The 11,669-nt window shown below is 40.5% G+C and overlaps 1 protein-coding gene across 1 annotated transcript; it reads right to left on the bottom strand.

Moving 5' to 3' along the window:
- Window positions 1-762: 762 nt before the first annotated feature.
- On the bottom strand, window positions 763-5,814 carry LOC112167203 (tRNA wybutosine-synthesizing protein 2/3/4). Its single transcript, XM_024304181.2, has 9 exons — window positions 5,066-5,814; window positions 4,521-4,923; window positions 3,231-4,415; window positions 2,797-2,926; window positions 2,440-2,675; window positions 1,794-1,929; window positions 1,541-1,617; window positions 1,303-1,409; window positions 763-1,207 (listed from the first exon to the last, which is right to left on the bottom strand). Exons 1-9 carry the CDS (start codon window positions 5,745-5,747, stop codon window positions 1,101-1,103), a joined length of 3,063 nt encoding a protein of 1,020 aa, XP_024159949.1. The 5' UTR covers window positions 5,748-5,814; the 3' UTR covers window positions 763-1,100.
- Window positions 5,815-11,669: the final 5,855 nt, after the last annotated feature.

Below are 11,669 nucleotides of genomic sequence, written 5' to 3'. Positions count from 1 at the left end.
CATTGAATCCCATTGATTATCATGAACCCTGGATGGTGATAAACTATTAGTCTATACCATGAATCATCAATTGGTACACATGACCTATGTATTGGAAATTGTCCTATACAAATATTTAGAGACTTGGTCTAATTTTATTTGGCTGAAGATGCTCTTAGTAATGGTGTTAATAATTTAATATATGAAAATCAGGCACCCCAATTAGACCACTTATCTTTTTTTTTTTTTATTACATTACATCGCTTTGTTAGTTTTCATGTGAATGTAAGTATTAACGCAAAATAATAGAGTACATCAATCAAACATTATTGAAATCTTGAAGGGAGAAATTTATAATAGTATTGAGTCTGACAGGGCAACAAGCAAGTAGGAGAAAAAGTTTTTAGCATAAGAAACAAAGATGGGAGCAAATTAAGGCCACTGCTCGATGTTTTACTATCACCCTTCCTACCATGTGGCATGTGCATATAGAATCTGAGCAAAATGTTTGGATTGAATAGATTACATTATTACAATTGTGTCTATGGATGATATATAAAACCTGATTAACAGTATATAAGACTCCACATTGTCCATTCTAAAGGATATTGTTTAGATTTTGGCAATTCCAATCTATATTTAGAAAGAACCAGTAGATAATGACACCTACTTGAACAGTTGAATACTTGAGCCCATGAGCCATGCCTATGAGGATATGACTAAAAACCCAAAAGAAATCTCTACACACAAGTATATATAGATGTATGCATTATGTATCTGTATACATAAAGTAGTCAATGACAAGGTATTAATGAATCAATAATGACCAAAACAAAAATTGATGGGGTTTATGAATCAATAAGAACCTATGCATTACTCCAAAGTTACAGGACATACAGTGCCTTCTGATACAAATCATACAATGCTTTGCTAATGTCGATTTTCATTAAGAAGGGATATATTTAGTACCCAGAAACCAAACAATCATCTTTAATATTTTTTCTCAAGCAGGCCAATCTAGTCCAAGCCAGCTTACCTACTGCATTGTGGGATCCCAAGGAAAATTGATGGGTCCTGAATAATTTGTTGCCTTCAACTGATCAGGACCAGTGCCTATTTTGTTATTTCTGGGTCTGTCTACATCTTACATCTGCAACAACGTGGCGGATGTGTGGGGCGTACCATTTAACTCTCTCCAAATGTTCTATTGAAACCTCCCAACAATGACCTGCAAACAAACGTAAAGTTAACTTACACCCCTTAAACTGGAAATGGTTATTGATTCTGATACATATATAGTCCAGGTGAGTCCAGAATCAATACCTTGAGATCTAGCAGTTTCAGCTACTGATTCTGTTACGTGCTTGGTCCATGAATTCTCCTCTGAGTCCACCACATTCCCATGCACATGTAGCATCCCACCCTCACCCCTGCATTACCAGAATTGCAATCAATATGTGTATTTACATTGGTCCATTGAAAGAAGGGGGTCGCTGAAGACGTTTAAAATTATAGAAAACGTTGAGAACACTAAATATGTAATATTGAGGACATATTTCACCTTAATGCCCTAACAGCAGTGGCCCAGCTAGATTCACTTGATGGAATGAGACCAAGGCAGACCCGATCAGCCACTCCCTGTGACAAAACAATCCATGTTATAGCAACCTCCCCTTAAATGGGGACAGGTGATGCCTCAAGAATACAACATCACCAAAAGTTGGCTTCTGAAAGGCAAAAGAGCTAAAAACGAGCCATCTTATCACAAACTAATAATAAATAACCGATTATCAATATTGAAATTTCTGTCATACTGTAGGTGCCGTTGTCCGGTTATCTCCTTCAAGAATGATGCATCGATCACTGACAGAATTGGCTTGTACGTTTCTCCGGAGTGCCGCAACAGCATGAGGATTCCATTCACAAGCATAAACTAGTTTTGCCTTGGCCCTGATCAACCAACATTAAACATCTTCAGGGAGTGCAATCTTTGGAGGAGGAAAGAAACTTCAGGGTACCCCGGAGGAATAGAAATGATCAAACAGTATGCATCTACAGTGTTTGTGCCAGCAACCATCATTTGATGGGCTAAATTGAGAAAGCATCAAAAGTCCATGCAATGAGTGCCATAAACACTTTCCTATCATACTAATCCTTGCAACATCCATAAAGTTTTCCGCCAAGAAAGAAGAGTTTGACATGCATTTTTCTCACATCTATGAAACAACTGTGACTATCAACATTAGAAATTCTTAAAGAGTATGTGCCTCCCAACTTTCTTATATAAAGAAGGTAAATTACAGACTGACTGTACTTATCATTTTAATGGTTTATACATTTTAGATTCCCATAACCGAAGAAATCTCCAATTGGAGAGTAAGGTAACAAAAAGAAACTCGGTAAATTTCCATTCATATAACTGAGGGGAGAGTACTGTATTGAATTCTTATCAAAACGAACCTGACAAGAAATGGCAGCACAAAATATCCAATTCCAGCAAATAAATCCACAATGATCTCATCTCTACAATTCAGAGAGCCCATGCGGCGCTTCTCAGAAAGGTTGCCCCAGGAGAACATGCACTTAGTAGCATCAAAAGAATAGAGAATTCCATTTTCACGATGATCAACCCAACCATTATCTCCTATAAGAATCTCCAAAGTACTGTCCCTTGTACCAGTTGATGCAACTCGGCCCTGTAATACCAACACATTTAAGTCATGAATATCAGTAAACAAAGTACTAGCTAACATCTTCTAAGTTTAATAAGCAAACCCCATATTATAAAATAGTTCTGTAGTTCTGTATATTACTTACTTGGCGAGCAAGGCGAACAGCATTTACTGATTTGGCAACAGCAGGCCAAAGCTCCTCAGCAATTGAGTCCCATAACGGATTCTTGAATGATGTCACTGGAAGCACAACAATATCTCCAAGGCGCTCCCATCTAAAATGGACAAAATGATTCTATTATCAGTATCACAAGCACAGAGTCATTGTCTCTAGTTACTACCTGTGAACCCTTATCTAAATAGGCTTTTGACCAACGAAACGTGAAATTTCTGGGACAAAGTTTTTTCCTGAAGTGTTCCTCTTATAAACTACCAACCCTCCATTAAGAGAAATTCTTCTTTGACATGATCTTAGAACTAAACAAGAGTAAGCAGTGCCCAGTTAATTACCTCACAGACCATTCTGAAGAAATTGATTTTCTATTCCTACTTGCAAGAAAGGATACACAAAATACAAACCTGGTTGGCAGCTCCTCCAACAGTCCTGCAGGTAGGCCTTTATCCTCCAGCAGAGACCCCACGGCATCACTCATTATTTTCAAGGGAGATTTTGCAGTTTTTCTGACTTCAACAACCTCATCTACCAGCTTCGTTGCACCACATTCCTTTAGAATGTCTAAGGCTGTTGAACAGGTGACCTCATCAATCGAACATTCCTTTCCTATATCTGGCTTACAAATGTGATCACTCTGTCCTTCAAATGAATTTGCCATATGATGCTGATTTTCTTTCAATACATCAGAAAATTTTGCACTCACAGGGAAACAAATATGTAAACCACCTTCCACGGAGTAAACCTTCCTTGCAAGATCTAACCAACCAAACTTCTTTAGTATGTCCTTCCCTATTTTCGCATACTTTCTTTCAAGTTTCAGAACCCAATATGCATCCACTTGTTGACCAATGCCATCAGCCATGGGTAATTCACTCTTAAAATTTAGGTCAGGAGCTTCGGTTAATGTTTTAACATTTTGAACCTGTGGATGTCTACTCTTTTCGCTCTTCACAATATCAATTTGGTCAGTATGCAGTTCTGCAACGAGTGGTTTACGATTATCATCTCTCAGCATCAGAGGAAGCAAGTTGATTTTCATTGGCTTACTGAACTTTGTACCAAATGCATAGCAAGATGCCCCGCCACCAATCATAACAAGATCATCACCAAAAACATTGGCAGTGCTACGTACAAACAAATCTTCGCCGTTGGATTCCAGTTTCACATGCCTCCACATGCACAGTCGTAAATCAAGTATTGCCAACTCTTGGCAACGTTGTCTAACTGGACAACCACCAATAACTCCAAGATGATTTTTGTACACAAACATGGAGTGTGAGAACCTTGCATGGGGACTTCTCCCAGACGCCTTCACTTTTTTCCATTTACATTTAGATTTTTCAGTATCAAACCTGTACAAGTCTCCAATTGCTTCCTCACCATCATATCCTCCAAACATATATAGCTGAGATCCCGATGCCACCATTGAGTGTGAATGTCGGGCACACGGACCTTCCTCACTGACAACTATCTCTCTCCACTGCAGATTATCTGTATCCAGTACATGCAAGGAAGAAGTGACTGCATCATTGTTAAGTCCACCAAACACATATATCTTTGATCCTACCACGGCTGCAGCATGTCGATGCCTGCAAATGTACAACTAACATGTATTAAAAGACTCGAATGTGTTAACACAACATCACCAGACAAGGAAAAAAGAAAAGGCTCACTTATATCACCAGAAAGTTTACCTGGGAGGAAATACATCACCAGAACATTCGGTGAGTTTCCATTCCTTCTTCTGTATATCGAGGACCCATACATCACTCAGAATTTTCTCAGGATCAGCCCTGCCTCCAATAACAAACACACAATCTCCAACCAAAGAAGCCGTGTGGCCCAATCTCGGTGAAGGACTACTCTCTATGCTAATCCCTCTCAAACTACCAGACAATGTATCAACCAGCAAACACTGATTTCTCCTAGCATGTCTTCCAATGCCTCCAAATCCACCAAACACAAGAATCCCATTATCCGCCTTCTTCACCAATGAGCAAGCCGAATGACCCCAGAGGTAAAGATTCTCCTCATTCTCCCCGGAAACCTCTATCGGAACAACAGACAGACTAGAGCATCCACTATCTCCCTTCAACCCTGCCAATGTTTCAAAGACTCAGACTTTTTTTGCTTTCACATAAACATCAAAGGTGTCCTGCAACACACATTTGCTCAAATTCAAAAATTTACACAAACGCACCATCAAATTCAACAGTTCATAATGATCGAAAAACCGTACCGGAAGGGGCATTCTCGTAATTTCCACCAGCAGGAGCCACCGCAAACCCTCCTCCGCTCTCCCCACTCTGCAGAGCCTCCAGAAAAGCATCGGTCCTCTTCCGGTTGGCCTCGAATTTCTCGTTCGCCACGCCCACAAGGAACCTCAAATACTCGCGAGACACCATAATCTCGCGACTACTCCCCAGCGGAACCTCCAATCGTATCGAGCAGCGAATCGCGATAATCACACGCTTGTTCGAACTCGTAATGCCGGACTCTCTGAACCCGGACGCTATGGCTTTCGACACCAGAACCTGCGCCGCCGCCACGTCCCTGCACTCGACGGCGATAATCAGTGGCTCGAATCTGAAAACAACGTCGTTTTGGTCGTCTTGGAGCTCCTGCTCATTCTGTTCGGAGGAGCAGAAGACGAGGTCGAGGACGGAGTCGGGATCGGCCGGGTCGTGAGAGATGTAAAGCCACGCGCCGCCGGAGGCTTTCTTCTTGGAGACCCGGCGAGCGGGCTGAGAGAGGATGGAGATTCGGCCGGAGCAGGAGCTGGTGGTGAAGTAGTCGCGGTGGCCGTTGATGACGTCGAGGAGAGGAATGATCGGAGTGTCCACCGTGCCCTTCGGCGACTTGTCCGTCACCTCCGATCTCAGTGACGTCAGCGTCGCCGCTTTTCGCTTCTCGAACTCCATTTTTGGGTCTCCGTGTGTGTGTGTGGTTTCTGCAAAAACCCTCCAAAACTCTCAGGGTGGAGGGAAGTGGTTAGAGTTAAGGGTAATTTGGACATTTTGGTTTTGTGGGACTAATAACTTGGAACGGTTTGGGCTACCTTGGGCTGTTATGGGTTCTTGAATGTCATTTGTTGGATTGGACATGACTTTGCAAAAATCCTCAACGGTAGGATATCGGATATCCATCGGCTATTCAATTCTAACGGGATAAATTGAGGGGAAATCGGGTAACAGAGATGGAGATCCCTAGTATTCGAATTCGGGTATGGGGCGGGGATGATATTTTGATCCTCATCTCCATACCCACCCAATAAGAATTATCTGAAATATATATAAATTATTATTATTTGATATTATTTATAAATAAATATTTATGTAAACTTCATCTTTTTGTCAATATTTAAATTATGTTAATAAACATGTTCAAAAAAATGAAGATTCTTTTAATAAAATATCTTTATCAACATGTCAATTTTTCTTGATTGAAATAAGAAATTTATTTTATTTTGATGGTTGATTTTAACTTCATATTTTACAATCTAATTTTTTGTATGAATTTTTATATAATATAGTAGTAATATTGTTAACAAGGATTGAGGCGGGTACGGGGAGCTAATCCCTAATGGGGACTGGGACGGGGAATCCCCAGTATCTTATTAGAGCAAGTTCACCCGTTGGGTCACCAAGTCACCAGGGCAAGAAACTATTCACTGCCACTGGATCTTTGCTTCCACCCGTTGGGTCAGGGTCACCAGTCAGTTACTGTTCATCGAATATTTTATTAATTTTTTTAGTGTAAATGAGAAATGTATGATATAAATAAAAAGTATTTATGAACATTTTAGAAATACAACCAAATAAAATTTTATGAGTGGACAAATTATATGTCCACCGACACTTTTATCACATATAATTATTTAAAATACCTGTTACATTGTTATAGTATGATAATTTTTTTTTCCTTACCTGTTACATTGTTATAGTGTAATAATTTTTTTTTTCACTGCGCCAAATGGTGTATATGTCCTTAATTACAAACCATCAGATCCTTCATATAATTAGAACCAACGGTCCATATATGTGGACCGTTGCATTTAAATTTTCAAAGCACCCAATGGCTCGTTGCCACGTCACATATCCACTGCCACTAGCCAACAATTTCTGGCCTTCCACGCGCGAGCTGCCGCATTTCCTCTACAGGACAAGAAACTGGGGCTCAACCCATCTGCAGGCGCGTCTGTCCCCCTCTCTTCTGTTTGTGCCACGTGGAGGCCTGGGTCATGGGCTCAGTCACCATGTTGCCCGAGCTCTTGTCCTGGGTCAATTACTATTGCCTTGCCCCAAGCCCGGTGGAAGCAACATTTTGGACTTTTTCCTGACCTGGGTCATGAAATGACGTGGTGCCCGGGCAAAAGGAGGCCTGGTGAACTTGCTCTTACAAAGATTGGGGCGGGTAAGGGGAAGGGGATTGAAGTCGGGTATGGGAATGGTAATTTATTTCCCTTACCCTACCCTCCCCATTGCCATCCTTAGATATGACTAGCGGACCTGATTGACCTGATTGGAAATTCACTTGACCCGAATGAACATGATGTGCGTGTATTCACACTCGATTGAACATTTGATGAGATTCTTCACAAACCTTGCATTTGGGAAGACTAAAATATGATACCTTTTCGTTTGAGCATTCATTATGTATTCTTTTTATGAGTCATATTTGTCCTATGTATAAGTTTATTGAAATTTTATATGAAGCTGTGTGAACACTTTCATGAGTCACAATATTTGTTCAAATTTGTCCTATTTATAAGTTTACTGAGATCTTAAATCAAGTTACACAAAAATAATGTATGAATTTTTTTCGATAAGAGCATCATTTGACGTTATAATGTTATAGTTCTAAGATATTAGAGAAAATTAAATGATTGATGAGGAATCCTCTCAAATATCTTGCATTTAATTTCTCTCTAGTGATGGCACCAAGCTCCGGAGAGGCAGTCCAGTGCACCTGCACTGTGCGATCCTCAACTGCAGTGTAGTGGGTGAAAGGAAGGATGTCGATAAGAGGAGGCGTGATTATAGTAGGGTCCGACAGTAGGGACGAGTAGGAAATCACGTAGTTTCCGTCGTGGTGCCTCTGGGCTAGAGGGGGTGCTATAACAACCGACGACCCATCTCTAGCCATTACGGCGTCGTACACCACCACCCTGACATAGGCGCCGATTCGGTTGGGGAAATACAGGGGCGGTTGCCTAAGATTGACGGTGATGATGGGGACCTTTGCGTCAACGAAGCATTCTCTCTACCCTGACCCACACATTCTCACCGGCAAACCCAGGGTGACTTGGTTTCTTTCGTCGGCGGATATCATGTAGTCGTGGCCTTCCAAGATTCTAAATTGACATCTTGGGTTTGCAGGTGTTGGGCTCGGCAACGTCGTGAAGGATGGGGTTGGAAGAGTTGGGACCGGCAGGGCCATGAAGGTCGGAGAGAGAGAGAGAGAGAGAGAGAGAGAGAGAGAGAGATTCAAGACTCCCAATAAGACATTTCCAGAAGAATTCACAGAGATAAAGTGAGCATGTTAGAGAGTCAAGTGTTAGAAATGAGTCCTTATATAGTCTTCGGCGAGAGGCGAATCCGTTACGCTCTCTAACCGACTACAACGACAAGTTAGTGAAATATTTCTACTAAAGTAAAACGGTAAAAAAGGAGGTGAGGAACTTTCTTATGTTTTAACTTTTATTTTGGCACGGGGCCAACAACTTTTCCTTATTTTCACCAAAAATCTCAAAACCGCATACGTAACATTGTAAACTTTGAGCAAATCGACCCATTTAATAGACCACTCGTAACACACCTATTTTCAATCAGACAAGCGGCTTTCTCTTTAACATGTATATATGCACTCGTTGACGACTTATATCTCTGAATTCTATCACAAGTAATCTGTCGTACGTACAACATGCACCTTCGATCTCCACTGCCTTGTCATTAATTTCAAAACCGCTCTAAATTGACCGTGTACGTACACGTCTCAATTAACATCCAACACCCCACAATGTCGTCAAATTACACACATATAGATCATATCTTCTCCAAATAGACTTGTCGATCACTCGCTCACCCAAAAAAGATCCAAACACACATGCATTGCCACCAAATTATTTATGTCCGTAAGACCCTATTTATGTGGGCTCGTTTCCAGTTTTTTGAATGTTCTCTAAACCCTTCTATTTTTTTATCCAAAATAAGTTACCAAAAACCTAGCTTATTGTGTTTTTGAATGATGCTCAAAATACGTATGAGCGGTTCCCACATCTGATATCTTTTTTCTAAGCATCTGCTATTGTTGTTCTTTGAAATCATGAATAGAGAAAGCTGTTTTGAGATTATGTGCACATCTATTTTCCTCAATTGATTGACCAAGAAAAAATGTAACACATATCAAATACACCATATTAAGAAACTCATCTCAACGTCGAGAGGGGAGTCTAATAAATGTCAACAAAGTCTTCTTTGCAACTTAATTATATCTATCTCCTAAATCCTCATGGAGTCTTCTTCAACGTACTTGTGTAAATTGGTGTCTCAATTAACCAAATAAGACCCTCCAAAAGTGTTAGTAGTTCATTTTATCTAGACAAGTGAAAGTGAACACAGGTTTTCTGGTACTGATTGTGAACAAAGATTCGATATAAAATAATATCCTAAAACAACCAAGTGTACCACACGTACGCATTGAATAGAGGTGGGGAGGGGGCATGGCTATTCTTGATATTTTACTATCTACCACGCTGAGTTGGCATCTAACTTTGTGTCCTGTTAATAGAGTATTTTGACAGCGATGACCTATTAAACTGAAATTGTGACCTCAAAAACTTTATAAATTAAATTAAAACGTCTAAAGATTGAAACGATGATAGACTCATATTATAGATGCTAAATAAAACAGCCAAGCGTATCACACGTATGGTAGAGAGGGAGGTTTGAAGTGACGAGTCACGTGAGAAGAGGCAGCCAAGCGTATCACACGTATGGTAGAGAGGAGGTGTGAAGTGACGAGTCACGTGAGAAGAGGCAGCATGGAGTTGTGTTTCAGTACGGATATCTCCATTGACTTTTGTCCCAACCCCCAATGACAGATGCTCACGCGCTCCATTTTTTAAGTATCAGGAGCATTATAGGCATCAAGTTTTGAAAAGAAGCTTTCTGATTGGCTCCATTTACTAACAGAGCCATATGAACCTGTAGAACGACGACATCTCGTTCTCCCGTCCGATGCGCGACGCGTGCCCCAAAAAGGGCCAACTTTTTATGCCTGTACTTGCGCCGCACCTTAATTTTATTCCCACTACTGCTCATCGAATAACCCAAAAATCCAAAATAAAATAATAAATGAGGTAATTGATCAACTTACTATGGATCGTTTATCCAACGAAATACAGTCAAACTGAGAACTACATGAATCGAGACTGTGGTTCGATAATCTATTGGAAACAAGGACAGACAAATGCTAGGCTCCAATTTATTGGCATTCTATCATAGAACTAAAAGTGCAGGCCAACTGTTCGATCAAATGCCTAGCTAGCAGGGATGTAAAACCCTGCTTCTGTCAGGAATGGATGCCATGCATGTTCCATTATTTGATCATCCTTCCCGTGCAGTGCTCGATGAATGAGTTTACATTCTCAAAAGATGCTCCATTTGGGAGGAATTGATCATGGGAATCACATTCAGAAGGTACTAAAGCTTTGATCTGAGAGTCGAATCAATTTCTTGGCTTGGAAGAAATGCGAAGTACGTCTGCTTGCACTGAAAAGGCTAGACCTGTGGATATGTATGGACGGAGGAGATATTGTTTCTTAGACAATAATGATCACCTATAAGTTCACTTTTGTGGAACGTACTTGCATCATCATCCTGTTTTATAGCTTTGATATCTACAATCTCTTCTATCATGCGTCTTAATTTCTTCTGCATGCAGTCTTTTATAAACAAGAAGGGCAGTTTTATATTCACGCAGTGGCGAATCCGAATGGGTTGCAGCACTACCGATCGAACCACGTACATTAAGTTAAATAACAAAAGCATCCAACATAGTAAATCTGCTTTGGTTCAGATGGAAAAGGCGCGGGCAATCTACGAATCCATGTGATCTCCTCGATCACATATTGCCTTATGCAAGCTTTGGACATGCATGGAGCAACAACTGAGCTTGGGTTTTATAGCAATTCCCTCAGTGAGGAAACCCAGGAAGTGTGATCTGAAGCTTATTTGATTAGAATTATAGCATTGCCACCGGCCAACTTAATTATATAAGCCACTATGGTGTCCGAGCCCAAGAAAGCAAAGACGTGAGGCTTGTTTTGTATATTATGTATGAATTTTGTACATACATTTCTATACATGAAGACTGAAGATTGGCATGGCTGAGGTCTCATTTATTATTGAGTTAAGTTCACCATCAATGTCCGAACTCTGATGCCAAGGTCAATTTGATATCCAGACTCACAAAATTATTAATATTAGGGCTAGGACTTTAGACCCGAAAAACTGAGGAACCGGTTCGAACCGATCCGAATTGGTCGGTTCGGTTTTCTATCATAAATTTAGCTATTTTGCTCCGGTTCGGTTCCCTATGCTAGCAGTCAGTTCGGTTCCGGTTCCCATAATTAATTTATGTCTTTACCCGAACCGAGATGGTTTTATAATAATGTTGTATAATTTTGCTTTGTTTAATGTTTACTGTCAGCTTGATGTGCCCACGGGCCCACCCATCCACATGTACATCTTTTTTTGTTTCTCTCTGCACATGCCTCTTTCTTCTTTGATTAAACTATAAAACTCATCCTCTCTCTCTCCATCTTTTTGGTTTCTCTGCCG

Source organism: Rosa chinensis, chromosome 5 (genome assembly GCF_002994745.2).
Source record: "Rosa chinensis cultivar Old Blush chromosome 5, RchiOBHm-V2, whole genome shotgun sequence".
Classification (NCBI taxonomy): Eukaryota; Viridiplantae; Streptophyta; class Magnoliopsida; order Rosales; family Rosaceae; genus Rosa; species Rosa chinensis.
This window is presented reverse-complemented; position numbering and strand designations above follow the sequence as displayed.